Source organism: Embiotoca jacksoni, unplaced genomic scaffold (assembly GCF_022577435.1).
Source record: "Embiotoca jacksoni isolate LCO1_2020_lvr unplaced genomic scaffold, fEmbJac1.0.p SCAF_72, whole genome shotgun sequence".
Taxonomy (NCBI): domain Eukaryota; kingdom Metazoa; phylum Chordata; class Actinopteri; family Embiotocidae; genus Embiotoca; species Embiotoca jacksoni.
In genome coordinates, this window is record NW_027185428.1 from 1,247,049 (window position 1) to 1,268,633 (window position 21,585).

Consider the following 21,585-nt stretch of genomic DNA (forward strand, 5'->3'; position numbering starts at 1 on the left):
CCGAGTGGAGCGAAGGACCTGTTGTAAAGCAAGGACTTATTATTGTCCTTCTGAAAAATGAATATCCTTTTTGGTTTTAAGATGCTCAGAAACTCATGAAACTTTGCACAAAAATTCAGCTCCCATGTAAATGTAAGTATTTTATATGTTCTGGCCATGGATGTCACAAAATGGCTCACTAGCGCCCCCTAAAATGAGATCTCAAGGCTGCTTTCACATACATGAATGAAATTTGGTGGACATGTGTATCATATGTACATCTACAAAAAAGTCTCTTGGCACCACGACTTAAACTCAACAGGAAGTCCGACATTTTGAATTTAGTGGCCATTTTGGCGATTTGTACCTGTTGTACTTTAACAGGCTCCTCCTACAGATTTTATTGGACCGACTTGAAATTTGATCTGTTCAGTCTTTAGACCTTTGGGATGAAAATGTATTAAAATAATTTGTTTTTGTTGAACGGTGTGTCCGTGGCGTGGCGGCCATTTGGAGCGTTTCGCCATGACATTAAAGTTGCTGTAATTTTTATGTTCATCGTCCGATCTTCCTCAAACTTTACATATTTGATAAAAGTCCCACTCTGAACACATCTGCATGGTCATAGTCAGTCCTTGTCATAGCACCACCTACTGGCAACAGGAAATTATATTTTTCATACTGTCACATGCTTCTTCGTGCTGGTTGATGACATCAATGTCAAATCGGGTCAGAAAAGCCTGAAGTTGTTGCTGATGATATATTGAGAAGACTGTGTGTATTTGTCAAAGGGCGTCTCCACGGTGATGCGTCAAAATTTGAGGTTTCACCACGACACAGGAAGTTAGTTTAAGGTCAAGGGAGGCTCCAAACGTTACAAAGCGTGGAACATGCGTGAAGCATGGTAAACTCCACGGCCGCATCAACCCCCGACCCGCCGGCTCCCTGACGGGCGCAGGTGCTCGAGGCCACTTATCACTGCTTGCAGTTTTAATGATCACTTGTTTTCCATAATAGAAATCCAAGTAAATATTCAATGTTGGACAGATTTGGAACCAACAACTCATTGAACCATACAGTGATTGGTGTAATGTGGTCTTTAATTATCTTCACATTTCCATCCTGAAACATAAATTTACTTATTTAATCAGCAATTTCTGTCCTGATGCCAACTTGAAATCCTTGCTCTCTCATTGGCTGCCCTGGCTTTACTCTGGTGCCCAGAAAGCACCGACACTCGCTAAGAAAAGCAAGCTGTGGCACAGTGTGGCTGCTCCACTGTACCGGACAAGCTGAGGCCCGTTTGTTCCCACAGCTTTGAGTCCAAAACTCAGCGTTCCAGTTTGGGACCTCCTGGCTGGAGCGGCCCGCTGGCTCATCCCCACGCCAACGGCTGTTCCTGTGAAACCACAGAGAGTGCTTTGTGACGGTGGGGCCGGTTTTGGCGCGATCACAATGCCTGCCTGTATTTATCTATACCAAGTAGAAACAGAAGCCTTTCACTGAGTCAGCAACAAGGCTGAACGCACAGATGCAGAATGGCTGTTTGTTTGTGCTAATCATCCATAAATGTCCACCACCTTAGGTTGTCCCTCTGTGGAACCAGAATGAGTTCCTAATGAATCCAAACGTTACGCCTCCTCCACACTTTCCTCCCCTCACTATTCCCAGTCTGTCAGTTAATTAACGCCGAGTGCTCTGTGGAAGTCCTGCTTCAGAAATGACTCTGTGCCCCCGGGACGTGCTATCAAGGCTTTCACCCCCTCAGCTAGCAGAAATAACTGTGTTCCTCCTGGATCGGTGCTGGTCCACGAGGAGCTGCTCATTTTACTCTGATTACGTCTGAAGTGTTCTGACTCATGAGCCGCCTAAAGGTGCTTCATTTCTGTCTGAATCCCTCTTTGTTTCCCTTATTGTGTGACAGTGTTGTTTCCATGGAGCTCACCTGGTCGCTGCTATCAGCCTCCCGAGCAGGTTGTTTGGAGAGTTTAGGTCAAACTGACAGATCCAGTTCAGTATCAGATGTCAACCTCTGATATATTTTGTAATATTCTGGTCTCTGTTGCTGTGCAGTTGCTCTTGTATGGAATATGTAAACTGATTAGTCAATCCTACAGATCAGCTACAGTATATGAGCTAACCACAGACTGGATATAAAAGTGTTCGTAGCTTCCAGCTCTGTAAAATGGTTCCGATCCAGAAGTTTCTTAAGCTGCAATACCACCGAGAGGTCGGCTCCAAAAAGCCTCCGGCTCCATAGACTCCCATTCAACTTCTCTCATCAAATCCAAAGTGAATAAAATGTGTCCATCAGTTATCTCGGTGTTGTTAGCTAAAGTCACTCCTTCTTATTAGTTTTCTGGAGGTCCATCTGAAAATAATCCCTCATTCATTAGAAAAGAAGATTCAAGAAGACCTGTTTTTGGGGGCGTGTCTGTTTGATTGACAGGCCTGTGGTGCAGTCAGGTTACAGCTATCGGTGGGCGGGACGTAGTATCGTCAGGTTTCCAATCAGATAGGTCAGATCCACCGCTGGCTCCTCCCCCAGCTTGTCCAAATATGGTCACTTCCTGCTCCAAACTGCTCCGAACTAGCAAAGATGGTGACGGACAGAATCTGAACTGGAGGATTCATAACGTTCACAAACCAACGATGACATCACTGATGGATGATGGTTGGTGTGAAATTATGGAAAGAAAATTATAGTAATTATATCAATTTTGGGACATTTAATGGAATTGGGTCAAGTCAAGTTCTGCTGTGAAAAAAAATGTTTTTAGAAAAGGTGTTCTTTCCTTTAACCTAAATTACCCATTTTAAAAGTAATGAAGATTTAGGTTCATTGTTCAATTGTTAAATATCTTTCTCAGGATAAATTTTTTCACGACCAGATTTAAGGGGTCGTGGGTTGTGTCCTTATCAGATGTGTTTTTCTGTTGGTGTATTGACTTGTGCTTCAAAACTCCAGTTTTGCTCTGCCTCTACTTCAGTCTTGACTTCCTGGTTCTCCTGCCCCCCTGACCCACATCTCTGAATGATGATCTCAGCACTCACCAGTCTTTAGTTGCCAGAAATAGCCCGGCTCTGTTTTCCAGACTTACACAAGCCCTCTTTTACCCCATAAATAAAACTGCAACTGTGTGTGTATGTGCATGTACGGTGTGTGTGCGCCTCCACGTAGAGTAAATAAGGACCATATGTGTTTATTCATGTTCGTGCCAAGCATTACTGGAACTGTGCTTCACTGAGGAAAACAGCTCCCTTCAGTTTTTGTTTGGTAAAAGTCAAGAAAGAAACTTTACTTTATGTTTATAACAGAACTGCAAATAAAAACGAGATTGTTGTCATTGTAGCTGCAGCACAGACATGTTGAAGCACAGATAATCCTGAAGGTCATATACACATTTAGAAATGATATGTACACTGCTCCAAAAAATAAAGGGAACACTTAAACAACTCAATGTAACTCCAAGTCAATCCCACTTCTGTGAAATCCAGCTGTCCAGTTAGGATCAACACTGATTGAGGATCAGTTTCACCTGCTGTTGTACAAATGGAACAAACAGGTGGAAATGAGGCAATTATCAAGACAACCCTATAAAGGAACGGTTCTGCAGGTGGTGACCACAGACCGTTTCTCTGTCCTCGTCCTTCCTGGATGATCGTTGGTCCCTTTTGCATTTTGCCAGTGTCCTCACCACTAGAGGGAGCATGAGGTGTCTCCAACCCACAGAAGTTGTTCAGGTAGTGCAGCTCATCCAGGATGGCACATCAATGCACGCTGTGGCAAGAAGGTTTGCTGTGTCTGTCAGCACAGTGTCAAGAGGACGGAGGACATACCGGGAGACGGGCCGGTCCACCAGGAGACGTGGAGGGGGACGTAGGAGGACAACAACCCGGCAGCGGGACCGCTATCTGCTCCTTTGTGCAAGGAGGAACAGGAGGAGCGCTGCCAGAGCCCTACAAAATGACCTCCAGCAGGCCACTAATGTGCATGTTTCTGCTCAAACTGTCAGAAACAGACTCCATGAGGGCGGTACGAGGACCCGACGTCCACAAGTGGGGTCTGTGCTCACAGCCCAACACCGTGCGGGGCGATCGGACTTTGCCAGAGAACACCAAGATCGGCAGTTTCTCCATCGGCGCCCTGCGGTCTTCACGGATGAGAGCAGGTTCACACTGAGCACATGTGACAGACGTGACGGAGTCTGGAGACGCCGTGGAGAACGTTCTGCTGCCTGCAACATCCTCCAGCGGGACCGGTTCGGCGGCGGGTCAGCGACGGTCTGGGGAGGCGTTTCTTCGGAGGGCCGCGCAGCCCTCCGTGTGCTAGCCAGAGGTACCCTGACTGCCATTAGGTCCCGGGATGAGATCCTCAGACCCATTGAAGACCATCTGTTGGTGCAGTGGGCCCTGGGTTCTTCTGATGCAGGACAATGCTCGGCCTCATGTGGCTGGAGTGTGTCAGCAGTTCCTGCACGATGAAGGCATCGACGCTACGGACCGGCCCGCCCGTTCCCCAGACCTGAATCCAATCCAGCACATCCGGGACATCGCGTCTCGTTCCGTCCTCCGACGCCACGTCCACCGCAGACTGTCCGGGAGTGGACCGATGCTTCGATCCGGGTCTGGGAGGAGATCCCTCAGGAGAACATCCGTGGTCTCATCAGGAGCATGCCCAGGCGTTGTAGGGAGTGATACAGGCACGTGGAGGACACACACACTACTGAGACTCATTTGGACTTGTCTTCAGGAATCTCCACAGAAGTTGGATCAGCCTGTGATCTGATTTTTCCACTTTTATTTGGAGTATGATTCTGAATCCAGACCTCCATGGGATAATGATTTTGATTTTCATTGATCATTCTTATGTTATTTTGTTCTCAACACATTCCACTATGTAATGAATAAACATTTTCAACTGGAATATTTCATTCATTGAGATCTAGGATGTGTTGTTTAAGTGTTCCCTTTATTTTTTTGAGCAGTGTAGTTTCAGGATTATTTTCAGATGGTCCTCCAGAAAACTAATAAGAAGAAGTGACTTTAGCTAACAACACCGAGATAACTGATGGACACATTTTATTCACTTTGGATTTGATGAGAGAAGTTGAATGGGAGTCTATGGAGCCGGAGGCTTTTTGGAGCCGACCTCTAGTGGCACTCGGTGGTATTGCAGATGAAGACACTTCTGCATCGGAACCATTTTTCTGATCTGACCTTTCAGGTGTGAAACATTGTATTTGGATTTAAGATTAGTTTTCACTATTTGTTTTTAAATGTAGCAGTGATAATTAAATGCTTTACTAAAAAGAAGCATATCTTAAATACTGCATGTCAGTCAAGCTTTGTGGTGTGTCAGCTGATTGTTCCTTCAACACGGTCTGTAAAGTGCATTTGATTCGCTGGCTGTGGTTCAGTAGTGTTTTAGTTGACATGACTTGAACTGGCAGCAATGGTGCAACATTTTGCAGCTTAAAAGTCAGATATTTCCCTTCAGCTGTTGGTGGAGACCAAAACAGGGTTAAAGGAAGTTAATGTTGGACTTGTATTGATTGGAAATCTAAATTAATTCCAATGTAGTTAACTGCTTATAACCACCATATTTTCAATAATGTCCTTACAGAAAAGATAATTCAGTTACAAACAGCTCCAAGACCAAAATAAACAACTTTTAGAAGAATTTTAAAATTCAATAACCTTCCTTCTTTTCATTTTTTATAATTTTTTCTTCAACATTTTATGTCTGCCCTGCAAAACTGTAAATTCGAGTAAATAATCAGTAAAAATTTGTAAACGCAGATATTATTGAACTTGAAAAAATTCTCCACTGCAACTTGAAGCAAGAGAAATGAAGCCCAACAATGTTGAATTTTTGAAAAAATAGTGATGATTATAATTTTTTTGTCGTGTCAAATGCTGATGCAGACAGTTTCAGCATTTCACAAACAGCCGGTTCCTCTGGAGTTATAAAACGCTGCTTACTGAGTAACGTCGGTGGACGGTGAGGCGGCCTATGATTGGATGACCGGAGAATCTACAAGTAAACAAGAGAGAAGTAATGACTGTGGTCTTCAAGCTTGTGCTGTTATTCACATAAAGATCAGCTGATCTCACTGCACGCTCTGTTAGTTTTAGTCATCTCTGCAGGTCGGATATCTCACAGCTGGATTTATTCTTCTTTTACCGACACACAAAAACAATCTTAACAAGAAGGAAGTTGTCTCTTTCAAATCTTTAATAATAATAATAATAAACTTTATTTGTATTGCACCTTCCATATAAGAAATGCAGCTCAAAGTGCTTCACAGCGAGATAATTACATGCAGTGTTTCATATAAAAACACATAAAGGAACTTTTAAAAATATAGAAAAGAAATGAGATGTATAAGAACGGTTAAATGTATAAACGCAAACACTTTACCTCACATCTCATACACACCAGATATTAACTGTCTGTTCACTTCTGTTGATGAACTCAGTATACAACGGAGGGCTTGTCTCGGCCTCCACAGTTTAACAGCCCACATTTTTGTGTGCGTGTGCGTGCTCGTCACATTTGTGGCCTTTAAAATTTGCAAAGCTCATTTAGTGACTCGAACTGTTTTAGACATTAGAAATAATGTCAATCAAACAGACACACCCCCAAAAACAGGTCTTTTTGAATCTTCTTTTCTAATGAATGAGGGATTCTTTTCAGATGGACCTCCAGAAAACTAATAAGAAGGAGTGACTTTAGCTAACAACACCGAGATAACTGATGGACACATTTTATTCACTTTGGATTTGATGAGAGAAGTTGAATGGGAGTCTATGGAGCTGGAGGCTTTTTGGAGCCGACCTCTAGTGGCACTTGCTGGTATTGCAGCTTAAGACATTTCTGCATCAGAACCATTTTTCAGACCTGAAGCTACGAACACTTTTATATCCAGTCTGTGGTTGAACCTAAAGCAGGACATGGACAGGACAGGACGCTTCATACTAGGGATCAGCATCTCAAGCAAAACTACTGTTTCAAATTTGCTCGGAACTATTTGATTTTTAACCGAATATTTGCCCCTCCACGGCCCGACCGTGTACACACTCATGAATATACAGAGATCGGCCATTTGCTCGGTGCTCCACTCTAATGAGTGAGCTTAGCGAGGGAAGTTTGTTTGCCAGCTTTGCGTGCACAGTTTTCATCACTCGTCTTTATTTATGTTTTGAAGGAGTTCCACAGAACTTTCTGACGGCTCTCGACGTCTTTGCATGTTTCCTCATGTTCGCACCGGGACATCTAATACTGGGATAGTTTTACCTGCAAACCTCCGGACCCCTGAAAGCAGCGTGTGTTCTTCTTCTTCCCATGTTGTTTAATGGCAGCTGGCAGTCAGCTTTTAGGAGCATAACTGCCACCTTCTGACGGGAGCAACGCATTACAACCAGGCACCAGTAAAAGCAGGGGAAATCAGGAACAACGATAGTCACATATACTAATAGGTTTTGTAGATTATAATGACTATTTGAATATTTGAAACACATCCCTACTTCATACTATTTCTCTTTTTGGCGAATTATAGTCTTGTGTTGTTTTATTTCCTCCTTTTTTCTGTGGAGGAAATTCTGCCTCATCAGCAGTTTGATTGTCTACTGACTTTTTTAGAGATTACGTCACTTCAGACTTTGTGGGTTTCTCCTCTTCTTGTTTTTTTTATGTTTTTTCTTACTGTTATGAAATCATCACTCCTCTTCTGTCACTATTTTTGCAGTTTCTTGATGTGTTGTTGAAGCGATTTCTGGAGGTTGAAATGAAACCCGACCATAATTCTACCAGTCTGTTCCCCTGAATATACAAATGTGTTTGTGCCTGAATGCCTGTATTGGACACTTTTACATATTTCAAAATTCCATTTTAAAGAGGAAGTGGTTTACATTTTTGCATGCTGCAACCTGGGAGCCTCAATGGCAGCCGCTTCTTTTACATTTTTCTATGTGCTTTTCGTTTGAACGCATAAAATAAGAGATCCAGTGCAGTCCCAGGCCAGTCAGTAACCTTATCCCACAGCCTACTGTGTAATTAAGTTGAGTGGTTTATGGCGATATTGTTCTGCAGTCAGAGCTCTCATTTAAAGTCATACAGTCATATTCTACATTCCTTCCCAGAGAAAGGGCAGGGCTGCTGGAGATTTATTTGCTCTAAACCCTCTGAGATCAAAGCTCAAAGCACACAAAGCGGTGTTGCTTTTTAAATCAGCTCAGAAAAGAGGTAACACCACACAAACTGTCTATTTGTCTCTCACTAATAAGAATCACAATGTTCGGTGTTGAAAGGATTAATTGATTTGCTGATTGACACAAATTCCCTCAAAAGACCTAAAATTCTCTCTAAAATGTGAGTATTTGCATTTTTTTTTTTAGCTTTCTACATCAGTAAAAACAACAACAATCGAAATATGTGGCCTTGAGCTCTGAAAGGATGATGAACACGTTAAACTGCTTTATTGTTTACTCCTCTGTGACCCATCCACTGCTGGTCATTCAGCCTTCATGAACTGACACCTTCCAACAGAACCAGGCCATTTGGACCGGCTCACCTCCCTGGTGGTGGAGAAGGAGCACTGAGTGACAACAACTACACATACAAATGAATCCTACTTTGAGGACATTACTGGCTCTGGAACCAAGTTTCTTTCTTTCTGGAGTTGTGCTGAGCGAGAGGCAGCGATTTGTCACTGACAGATTTTCCCCTGAGAACGAGTTTGTTGTCTCTAAACACACATTACAAAGCAGATAAAGAGAGAAGTGGTTTCTGCCTGGAACGGATACCTTTAAGGGTAATCTTTGGATTTGATCCAGCCCACTCCAATCATAGACTGGATATAAAAGTAGTACCAGGTATAAAAAATGTGGCTGCTGCAGAAGTGTCTTCAGCTGCAATACCACCGAGTGCCACTAGAGGTCGGCTGCAAAAAGCCTCCGGCTCTATAGACTCCCATTCAACTTCTCTCATCAAATCCAAAGTGAATAAAATGTGTCCATCAGTTATCTCGGTGTTGTTAGCTAAAGTCACTCCTTCTTATTAGTTTTCTGGAGGTCCATCTGAAAATAATCCCTCATTCATTAGATAGATAGATAGATAGTTACTTTATTAATCCCCAAGGGGGAATTTTTTCGCTACAGCAGCATTTATAGATACAGGAAAGCAATAAAATAACAGTAAAAAAATATTGAATATAAAAATGCACAGTATATACAACAAATAGAATAAAATAAAATAGAATAATTAAATTAAATTAAAACTAACTAAACAATAGTGCAAAGGTTTTTTTTTTTGTATATTTAAACAAACAAGAAAAACAGACAACGGTGTTATTGTTGTGTAAAAAAAGAAGATTCAATTAAAACTGCAAGCAGTGATGTACGGGCCCTCGCACTCCCGCGCGTCGTCTCCCCGACGTGCAGTGCACGAGGGACCACGTATCCCCGCTTACAGTTTCTATTTTTGTCTCGTTTCCTGTCTCCAGCAGGGGGCGCTGGCGAGCCGTTTGGCTACTCCCACTTGCAAAACACATATTAGATGTATAGTCTCACTACCCTGGACGGAGGTCACACGTTTCGTGAGGTTTCAAGCATCTGTTGACCTTAAACATCAACTTCCTGTGTCACTGTGAGCGAGCCGTTTGGCCACGCCCACTAGCAAAACACATATTACATGTATCATCTCACCACGCCGGATGTATGTGACACGTTTCGTGAGGTTTCAAGCATCCTTTGACCTTAAACATCAACTTCCTGTGTCACGGCGAGACATCCAACTTTGCCGCATCGTCACGGCAACGCCCATTGACAAAGTCAAACGAATGTCTCAATATATCATCAACTACATGTTTAGGTTATTGTGACCCGACTTTACGTTCATGTGATCAACCAGCTCGATGTCGAATGTGAAAGTATGAAAAGTGTCATTTCCAGTGGCCAACAGGGGGCGCTATGACTATGAGCGAATATTACCCCACAGGGGTCTTCAGGGCGGGGCTGTTATCATACCTGTGATGTTTGGAGAAGGTCGGTCCATGTACATAAGATTTAAAGCAACTTGTAGTTTCATGGCGAGACGCTCAAAATGGCCGCCTCTCACGGGCACACGCATCGACAAAAACAAATTATTTTAAGAAGATTTAATCCCAAACATGTTTTCTATCCATAGAACCTAAATTCAAGTCGGTGCGACAAAATCCCTCGGAGGAGTTCGACAAAGTACAACGTGTCAGAATTGCCCAAAATGGCGACTAAATTCAAAATGGTGGACTTCCTGTTGAGTTGACGTAACGGTGCAATGTAACTTTTTTGTGCGTCTAGGTGTGATACACGTGTCCACCGGATTTCGTGAATTTAGGTAAATGTGGCCGCCGGGGCACCTCTTTAGGGGGCGCTCTCGAGCCGTTTGGCCACGCCCACTCACGACTCCACTAGAATACAAAATTTTTCGCCGGGAGACATATGTGTATCCACTTTCATGAGTTTTTGAATATGATAAATCCTCCAAAAAGGCAAATCACTTTACGTAAGAATAAGAACGTCGAACGTCCAAGAACATTTTTACGAAAAACAGTAGGGCTTTCGCACCAATTTTCGGTGCTCGGGCCCTAAAAAGACCTGTTTTTGGGGGCGTGTCTGTTTGATTGACAGGCCTGTGGTTCAGTCAGGTTACAGTTATCGGTGGGCGGGACCTAGTATCGTCAGGTTTCCAATCAGATCGGTCAGATCCACCGCTGGCTCCTCCCCCAGCTCATCCAAATATGGTCACGTCCTGCTCCAAACCGCTCCGAACTAGTAAAGATGGTGACGACCTATATCCAAACTCAAAGCCTCATAACGGCCGTTCACAAACCTGTTGGTGACATCACTGCTGGTTGCTGCTCCAACTAACTAAGAAGTATCAGAGTAACACTTTAGGTAAATTTCAGTTCATACGTTCTGTATGTGTGACTCTACACTGTGAACAACATTCTGTGGACACTGAACGTTGTTGCCTTTGGTTTCAAAGTGTAGGTTTGCTGCTTTAGTTTAATATTCACCATCATTAACTACACGTTCTTTGTATCAACCCTATTTTAAATATTTTACACAGGTTAAATTCCAGTTTCCAGTTACGAACTGCAGTGTCTCCCACAGCAACAGGAAATGCCTTTTTTTTAAAAATTTTATTTACAAATGTTTCATGTGCCACAGGCGAACTCTGATGCACAACGAGCATTTCAAATAGTCAGTGAAGCTTTTCACAAGAGGAAAAAACAGGATTCAGGCTGCAGCTGGAGGTGTTGAGGGTTACAGACCATGTTTCATTTCCGTACACACACAAACATACCACAACCTGTGGGACGGAGGCCATTTCGGTCACCATCGGGCATTTTGGTCATGTGGCCAGAAATTATAGCTTTAAAAATGTAGGTTTAAATCTAAATGTAGAGAGCTGAATAGTTTTGACTCCCTAGTTCTGTTACGATGCTCCTCTGCTCGAAGAGAACTGGAACGAGGTTTGCAAGCAGCTGATGGATTAGACGTGTCATATCCATCTCCTCGCCCTTTCCTGTTTTCCCCCACAAAGCATGCTTCTCTCTGCACTCTGTCAAGACTTGGATATGCATGATAGTCTTCCAGATGTCAGATATAATTTACTCTGTTCACATTTTGTTTATCTTCTGTGCTTTTATTGACGGAGAGGCATTAGTGAAGCTCCTGTCTATTTTTAAATCTGGTCTCCACGATATGGTGCATCAAATATCCCTCTAAAAATAATCCGACAGCTCATTTCCTCTTACATAAGCCCCAGATATTTACTTTAGCCTGTTTAAACATGCTGTTAGAATCCAGTGATTTCACAGGCTGTAGGTTCAGTATGAAAATATATTCTGGATCCCAGAATTGTTTCTTTAAATTCAGCCTTTCTGAGAGAATAGACAGGCTGCAACTCAGGTGTGAGAATCAATAATCTAACATGCAAATGTGGGAGTTTATTGTATAATGTATACTTCCATTTTGTTTGTGTTGCTTCTTTTTGTGTTTTTAAAGCATGAATGAAATATTGACAATCTAAATCACAGACTGGATATAAAAGTGTTCATAGCTTCAGGTCTGTAAAACGGTGGGCGGGACGTAGTATTATTAGGTTTCCAATCAGATCGGTCAGATCCACCGCTGGCTCCTCCCCCAGCTCATCCAAATATGGTCACTTCCTGCTCCAAACTGCTCCGAACTAGCAAAGATGGTGACGGACAGAATCTGAACTGGAGCTTCATAACGTTCACAAACCAACGATGACATCACTGATGGTTGATGACATCACTGATAGTCGATGGATGATGACATCACTGATGGTTGAGAAAACCACATCGACACAAATCCAGTTCAATGGGCTGTATTTCTGTCCCCCAGTGAGGATGAAGCCTCAACAAGCTCAGCTGTGAGATGTCCAGGTTGACGTAACCGGTGATGCGTGATGTGGTTAATTCCCCGCGGCTCTGGGGAGGATTCACAGCTGTAGTCCACTTCTTTATCAGACGTCATCAGGAGGGCCGACATTTTCCAGGTGGAGACGCAGATGTACGTTTCCTTCTTTTATTTAAATACAAGACGCATATTACTATTTCATTGGTTAAATAAAAGTACTATTGACGTACACAGCAATATGAAACTTCTCTATTTGCCTGTAAGTGATTTATAATTTGAAACTGAAACCAACGATGACATCACTGATGGATGATCTATATTAACAGTCAGTTAATTTATTGTTCTCGTCTTCCCTAAGCAGATGGAGTTTAACGGTCTCATGGAAACTCAAATGTTCAAATTCCTTTTGTGAGGTACTTTAAGGACGTTTCATCCATGTTGGCAAACATGTTTCTGAGTTCATTTTTGACTTTGATGATGACAGAAGTTTCACCACAGGGTTCATTCAGTAGCTCTTCCACAGCCCGCCGTCATTTGCAGCTCTTCATCTTCTTCTTCTCTACCGAGTCTGTAATTTGTGTCATTCATTCATGTGGTCTTCATTGTCAGTGGTGTACCATGAAGAACTGAATTCTCTCCATGTATTCCTTTTTTCCAAGATTCAAATCTATATTTTTACTCAGCAGAAGAAGCGAGCGGCGCCAGAGAGACTGGGCTGCATCAGGCCCGGTGACCTCGCTGTGTTAACAGCTAACAGAGATAACAGAACTCTCAGCTGGACTTTAATGGGCACAGCTGTTCTGAAATGAAGAACATCTTTCTCGGTTAGACGTGTCAGGATCAGCTCGGTTCTCTGTGGCACTCAGCCCGGTTCTGGCTGCTCGTCCAGGCTGACAGAACGTCTGGAGGAGCGTCATGAGAAAGAGGAAGCTCTGAGGAATGTGAACTCTTTCCATGTCTCCTCCTCTGCTGCAGCTGTGTTTATCATGAGCGCTATTTAATGTCACTGCAGCAGCGAATTAAAACGTCCCGACAGTCGGCCAGAAGAAATGAAACCACTTACCTCTTAATAACAAGAAGGAAAGACGGGATAAAGAGCCTGATCCAAACATCTCTGTTAAGGTATGATGGTTGGTGTAGTGTTGGACATCAATTCATCACAAGCGGGGCAGTATGAAGACCAAGAGGCAGCACCTGATTGATTTGTACAACCCCGTTTCCGAAAAGGTTCGAACGCTGTGTGAAATGTAAATAAAAACACAATGCAATGACTTTCAAATTTAATTGCAAAAAGACCAAAGATATATCTTTTATCATATCATATATCACTGATATATCATATCCAATTTTGAAATGGAGAAATGTTATTGTTTTATGAAAAATATGTGCTTATTTTGAATTTGATGGTAGCAACACGTCACAAAAACGTTGTGACGGGTTCAACAAAAGACTAGAAACGTTGTATAAAGATTAAAGAAAACACCTGGTGGAACGTCTCAACTAGTCAGGTTACCATGGCAACAGATCAGGAACATGATTGGGTATAAAAGATGATTTCAGAGAGGCAGAGTCTCTCAGCAGTGAAGATGGGGAGAGGTTCACCACTCTGTGAAAGACTGTTTTGGAAAATAGTTCAACAATCTAAGAATAATGTTCCTCAATGTAAAACTACAAAGAATTAGTGGATTTCATCGTCTACGGTTCATAATATCATTAAAAGATTCAGAGAATCTGGAGAAATCACTGAATACAAGGGACAAGGCTGGAAACCAATATTGGATGGTGGTGATCTTCGGGCCCTCAGGCAGCACTGCATTAAAAACACACTATTCTGGAGTGGAAATCACTGCATGGGCTCAGGAACACTTGTGAAAACCATCGTCTGTGAACACAGTTCATCGCTGCATCCACAAATGCAGGTTAAAACTCCCCAAAGAAGAAACATGATCCAGAAACACCACCGCCTTCTCTGGACCAAGATCATTGAAGATGGACTGAGGTGAAGTGGAAAACTGTCCTGAGATCTGATGGATCACAATCTGAGATTCTGTTTGGGAATCATGGACGCTGCATCCTCCAGGTTAAAGAGGAGAGGGACCATCCAGCTTGTTATCAACTTGGTTCTAAAGCCAGCATCTGTGATGGTACAGGATGCATTAGTGCACATGGCATGGGTAGTCCGGCTGATAAATTGACCTCCTGCAGTCCAGACCTGTCAACCATTGAAAACATTTGGAGCATTATTAAAATTAAAAATATGACAAGTTGCCCCAAAATGTTGAGCAACTAAAATGATATCTTAGGTTATAATAGGACAACTTTTCACTTTCAAAACTCCAGAAACTGGTCTCCTCAGTTCCTAAACGTTTACAGAGTGTTGTTAAAAGAAGAAGTGATGCATCACGGTGGTAAACATGATCCTGTCCTGACTTTTTTGAGACGTGTTGTTGGCATCAAATTCAAAATAAGCACATATTTTAAATGAAACAATAACATTTCTGAGTTCCAATATTTGGAAAGTCTTTGGTATATCTGCAATAAAAACATTTTTATGTGATTTTCAAATCATTGCATTCTGTTTTTATTTACATTTTACACAGCTTCCCAACTTTTTTGGAATTGGTGTTGTTGGATTACAGCGTAGCCTGTGTGATATAATAACCTTTATAATGAAGTCGGTTTGCAGGCCTGGTAGCAACTGGAAGCCCGCGTGAAAACAGCTGCACTTTCACTTCTTTTATCCTCCACACTCTTTGGGACAGTAAACACTCGTTGCCTTCTGAATGGCCAGACAGCAGAGATGTCATTTCCAGAGTTTTTACTGTGAGTCAGCCACATGCCAGTCATCAGGGCAGCCTCATCTGACCGGGGTTTGGGAGTGGTGCTCCAAACCCAATTAATTTGTTCAGTCTCAGGTTTTCCATGTTGAAAAATACAGAATAATTAAGGAAGTGCTTTTACAAAAACAGAAGGAATTTACCGCATGTCTGAGATTCCAGACTCTGTTGCACAACCCTGACTGCTTGATGACTTGACAAAATGTTTCCTGTTAACTTTGAGAAGACTCTGAAGTCTTTCAGGTCTGATCAGAGGCTCCTTCTCCTCCTTACTGTGTCTGAGGTTGAGTGTAATATGTTTGTTCCCATTGAATGTTGGACAGAAGGAGTCGCCACTCGTAAACGCTGATTGAATTTACTTGTGACCTAATTTTCCCTCATTCTTTACAACTCTGGCTTCTGTCTTCACTGTTTCCTACTAACATCCTTTGAAATGGAAATGTAATGGTAGCAACCAGGAACCATCAGTGATGTCATCAACCATCATCAAGCAATGATGTCATCGTTGGTTTGTGAACGTTATGAAGCCTCCAGTTCAGATTCTGTCCGTCACCATCTTGCCAGTTTGAAGCGGTTTGGAGCAGGAAGTGACCATATTTGGACGAGCTGGGGGAGGAGCCAGCGGTGGATCTGGCTGATCTGATTGGAAACCTGACAATACTACGCCCTGCCCACCAATAGCTGTAACCTGACTGCACCACAGACCTGTCAATCAAACAGACACGCCCCCAAAAACAGGTCTTCTTGAATCTTCTTTTCTAATGAATGAGGGATTATTTTCAGATGGACCTCCAGAAAACTAATAAGAAGGAGTGACTTTAGCTAACAACACCGAGATAACTGATGGACACATTTTATTCACTTTGGATTTGATGAGAGAAGTTGAATGGGAGTCTATGGAGCCGGAGGCTTTTTGGAGCCGACCTCTAGTGGCACTCGCTGGTATTGCAGCTGAAGACACTTCTGGATCAGAACCATTTTATAGACCTGAAGCTACAAACTCTTTTATATCCAGTCTGTGGTTAACTCATATACCGTAGGTGATCTGTAGGATTGACCAATCAGTTTACATCCTCCATACAAGAGCAACTGCACAGCAACAGAGACCAGAATATTACAAAATATATCAGTTATTGGAAAAACGGGTTTAATTGAATTGCTCATTCAAACGTGTAATATTAAGAAAATAATATAAGCAACAAATAATTTCCCTTTCAGCCAGTTACTGAAACAAATCACTGACTTGTTTCCATAATATAATATTTCTATTATTAACTAAACTGATGTATTTTCTTCAGTAGTTATTTGTTCTATTAATATTAGAGGATAGTGTACAATGCCCCTCGTCAGTTTTTTTACGGTAAACATGTCCAACCAACAGTCTCAAAAACCTAAAGGAATTCATTCACTATCATATAAGTTGAAAGATATCATCAACATGTCACATTTAAAGGCTGAAACCAGCAAATGTTGAGACTTTTTCTTGATAAACGACATAAAATAGTTGATTAATCAGCAACTTGTTGGTGTTGAGTTTCAGTGTTTTTGTTAGGAAGGACTGAAGCTGCATAATGAAGCTGCTTCTTTTACCAGCTCAGATCCAGTTGTAAACTGTAACAGAAGTTTGCAGCTTCAGGATCGTCACCTTCATCTTTTGGAGCTCCGCCACCCTTTAAAGCGTTACAGTGCTGATGTGTCTTCCTGTGATACAGAGCAGGAATGTCAGGCTGAAGTTGGTCTCCTTCCTCTCCACACTGCATCCCTCTGTGATTGTGCGTTAAAGTGGTCTCGGAACAACTAGTGCTGAATAAACTTGTCAGTGATGCTTCCTCCATCTCGTGTTGGAGGGAGCAAGATGATTGGGGGCCGAGACAGATCAGAGGCGCTGGGACCCGGCGGCCTCCCGTCAGGCTGGAGTTATTCCACCGCTACAGATAACAGGTGGAGGAGTTGGTAGTAGAAGTGGAGGAGGTCGGTGCTGGAGAGCTGCCGGGGCTTCTGACTGAGATAAGGGAGAGTCAAAGGGTTCCTTGTGTGTGTTTGTGTGTGTTTGTGTTTGTGTGTGTGTGTGTGTGTGTGTGTGTGTGTGTGTGTGTGTGTTTATGTGTGTGTGTTTGTGTGGAAGACGGAGGACAGTAACATTGTTTCTGATTACAAATATCAACATACTTCAACATTTCTTATCGCTGCATTTGTTGCTGTTGTGGAATTTTGTCATTCACCAAATTATGGAAAGCATCTCGCTACCTGTTTCCACGTGTTACGGCTCGGCGCCAAAGACAGCTGCAGACCGAGACGTTGTGTTTCCAGACCGTCCGTCCGTCGTGTTCTCGTTGAGTTTAATCTGAAGAATGCATCGAGAGAATGTCTTCAAGTTTGGCACAAATAATTCAGAATGAACTGATAAGATGTGGGTTGTCGTGGGTCCCCGTCGAACCACGACTCAACCAGTGTAAACAGACGATGTGTTTGTGGTTTGTGTTTTCAAGTTTCTCCGTGTGTTCGTGGTTCTGACCCGCTCTGCTCCTCCCACCAGGTCACGGAGAGTGTCACTGCGGGGAGTGTAAATGCCACGCCGGATATGTCGGCGACAACTGTAACTGCTCCACGGAGACGGCATCCTGCGTTTCGGACGCCGGGCAGATGTGCAGTGGGCGGGGCCACTGCGTTTGTGGCCACTGTCAGTGCACCGAGCCGGGAGCGTTCGGAGACACCTGTGAGAAATGTCCCACCTGCCCCGACGCCTGCGGCACTAAAAGGTAAAGAACACGCGTCACGTTGGGATGGAGAGTTCGTCCTCAGCAAACCAGGGAAAGGTCACATGATCAAACAAAACCTCACAGATTCACCTCGGTGTTGATGACAGTCAGAAGAGAGATGCTCTCTAATAACTAATAACTGAAAGCGCTGTTTAAAATCACCGCGAGATGAAACGCCTCAACGTGAGACTGAAGTCGAGGTTAACGCCAACCCGACGTCTCGTAGAGACGAGGAACACTAACCGCCGTGTCCTCCTCTCACGTCTCTGGTTTTCCAAGGCAATGGTCTTCACGGGACGACCTTTGACCCCTGACCAGACTTGATTTTATAAGCATGTTTACTGCTTCATCAGCTGAGATTATTCAGTGTTACAGTTTTTTATGCTTCTGTGGAAATGTTTTTTTAAGGTTTGTTTGTGTAAAGCTTGTTTAGTATGTACGGAAAGCAATATATTGAAAAAACAACATCTGATGGAAATTGTGGCCATTGGCTTAGAAAAAAATATCATTTTTGAGGGGGGGGGGGGCGTTTTGCATTCTTTATGCAGCTGCATGTTCTGAAGGATCAGTTATAAAGTCCAACAAGAAAGAAACATCTCGTTACATCTTTGGTGGCCAAAGGCTTTGGACAGAAGTTGGTCCTTTATTTCTTGCATAAGCATAATAATAAATATCAAATGGAGATTTTAATGAACTTTATTCATTTGAAAAGTATTGAAATCTAAAGCAGCTGTAGCAGCACTGCTAACCAACGCACACGGAAACATCTGGAATGGAAGTGTGTTGTGTGCTGCACGCTTCACTTGCTGTGAAGTTGATAAACGTTTGCACAAACACAAACTAAATGCAAATCGTGCGCACGAATCACTAAATCGAGGCCGAGATACTAAATTGTGTGTACGAGATAGCATTTCATGCACGTTTTAATTTCGCACGTTTTAATTCATTCGTTCCCTCATTTTAATTAATTAGTTCCCACGTTTTAACTCATTCGTTCCCTCATTTTGATTAATTCGTTCCCATGTTTTAATTCATTCGTTCCCACGTTTTAACTCTTTCCTTCCCACGTTTTAACTCATTCGTTTCCACGTTTTAATTCTTTCCTTCCCACGTTTTAATTCATTCGTTCCCAGGTTGTAACTCATTCGTTCCCACATTTTAATTCATTCGTTCCCTCGTTTTGATTAATTCGTTCCCATGTTTTAATTCATTCGTTCCCTCGTTTTGATTAATTCGTTCCCATGTTTTAATTCATTCGTTCCCACGTTTTAATTCATTCGTTCCCACGTTTTAATTCATTCGTGTGCACGAGATAAACTTATATAAAGATATAAAGAGAGACATTACATTTCATTTAGCTGACGCTTTTATCCAAAGCGACTTACAATAAGTGCATTTCAACCATGAGGGTACAAAACCCAGAACAACAGGAATCAAGAAAATACAATTTCTTCAAGAAAGCCAAACTACAAAGTTCTATCAGTAAGTGCCATTTTAAGTGCTACTAAAGTTCTCCTATTCAAGGTAAAGTCGGAAGAGGTGTGTTTTTAGTTTGCGGCGGAAGATGTCCAGAGTTTCTGCTGTCCTGATGTCGTTGGGGAGCTCATTCTACCATTTAGGAGCTAGGACAGCGAACAGTCATGATTTTGTAGAGTGCTTAACTCAGTGAGGAGCAACAAGCTGATTGGTAGAAGCAGAGCGGAGGGAGCGGGCTGGGATGTAAGGTTGGACCATGTCCTGGATGTAGACTGGACCCGATCTGTTCGCAGCACGGTATGCAAGTACCAATGTTTGGAAATGGATACGGGCGGCTACTGGTAACCAGTGAAGGGAGAGGAGGAGGAGGAGGAGCGGAGTAGTGTTAGTGAATTTCGGGAGGTTAAAGACCAGTTGAGCTGCGGCATTCTGGATGAGCTGCAGAGGATGAATGGCACTAACAGGTAGACCTGCCAGGAGGGAGTTACAGTAGTCCAGACGTGAGATGACCAGAACCTGGACCTCCTTCTGAGTGAGAAGAGGACATACATGTATTCTCCTGATGTTGTGCAGCATGTATCTACAGGAACATGTTGTTGCAGTGATGTTGGCAGTAAGAGAGAGTTGACTGTCGAGTGTCTCCGAGGTTCTTATCAGTCAGGGTCGGGATAACAGAGTTGTTGAAGGTAGTAGTCAGGTCGAGGGTGGGAGAGTCTTTCCCTGGAAGGAAGAGCAGGTCGGTCTTGTGGAGGTTGATTTCCAGGTGGTGTGAGGACATCCACTGAGAGACGTCAGTCAGACAGGCAGAGATTCATGCTGCTACCTGTGTTTCAGATCGGGGAAAAGAGAGGATCAGTTGGGTGTCATCAGCATAGCTGTAGTAGGAAAAGCCATGTGAGTGAAGGACAGAGCCGAGAGAGTTGGTGTACAGAGAGAAGAGGAGGGGACCCAGGACGGAGCCTTGAGGGACGCCAGTAGTGAGAGGACAAGGTTCAGACACAGATCCTCTCCATGTTACCCGGTAGGTGAGGTCGTTGAGGTAGGATGAGAACAGGGAGAGAGCAGAGAGACACCGAGGTCCTGAAGGAGGAAAGAAGGATCTGGTGGTTCACTGTGTCAAATGCAGCAGAAGGTCTAGAAGGATCAGGACAGAGGACAGAGAGGCTGCTCTAGCAGTGTGAAGCTGCTCAGAGACAGAAGGAGGACCGTCTCTGTTGAGTGGTCTGTTGAAACCAGACTGGTGGTTAAGAAGGTTATTATGGTGGAGATAGGAGGAGAGTTGGTTAAAGATAGCTCGCTCCAGAGTTTTGGAAAGAAATGGAAGAAGAGAGACGGTCTGTAGTTGTTTACTTCAGACGGGTTGAGGGAGGGTTTCTTCAGGAGAAGGTTCACTCTCTCCTTCAGAGAGTTCAGGAAACAGACCGTTGACAGAGAAGTGTTGATGAGATGGAGAGAAAAGGAAGAAGGTCAGGAGCAATAGACTGGAGAATGTGAGATGGGATGGGGAGGGGGGAGGGTGGAGGTTACCAAGGTAACAACTTGATTGGGAGACGGGGGTGAAAAAGGAAAGCGAAGGGGATGAAGATGATGGACATGTAGTTATAGAAGCTGGATTATAAAATGAGGAGCGTATGTCATCTATCTTTTTAGTAAAGTAGTTGACAAAGTGGCTTGATGGAAGGATGGAGGGAGGAGGGGGGAGAGGGGGGGTCAAGGAGGTTGGAGAAGATGGAGAAGATGGAGAAGATGGAGAAGAGCTTTTTGGGATTGAAAAATGAGGATTGAATTCTGGTTTGGTAGAAGGAGCTTTTGGCTGCAGAGATAGAGGAGAGGAGAGATTGATAGGTGAGCAGGTCGTCAGGGTGGTTCGATTTTCTACATTTCCTTTCTGCTGCTCTCATAGTGGCTCTCTGGGAGCACCGAGTCAGACAACCACGGAGCTGGGGAGGACATGGAGGAGGACAGGAGGACATGGAGGAGAACAGAGACAATCAAGAGAGGAAGACAGAGTAGAAAGGAGAGTGTCTGTGGCTGAGTTAGGATGCATGAGGGAGGAAGAGTCAGTTGAAGGGAGGGCAGATAAAACAGAGGAGGGAGAGAGG

General features: G+C 43.3%; 1 protein-coding gene across 1 annotated transcript in view; it reads left to right on the top strand.

Annotated features, from left to right (window-relative positions):
* Window positions 1–21,585, top strand: part of itgb5 (integrin, beta 5) — a 51,626-nt gene that overhangs the window by 22,777 nt on the left and 7,264 nt on the right. Inside the window, exon 12 of the mRNA XM_069177368.1 lies at window positions 17,785–18,007. Within this exon, the coding sequence (XP_069033469.1) occupies window positions 17,785–18,007 (223 nt within the window). The remainder of the gene's footprint in view (window positions 1–17,784; window positions 18,008–21,585) is intronic.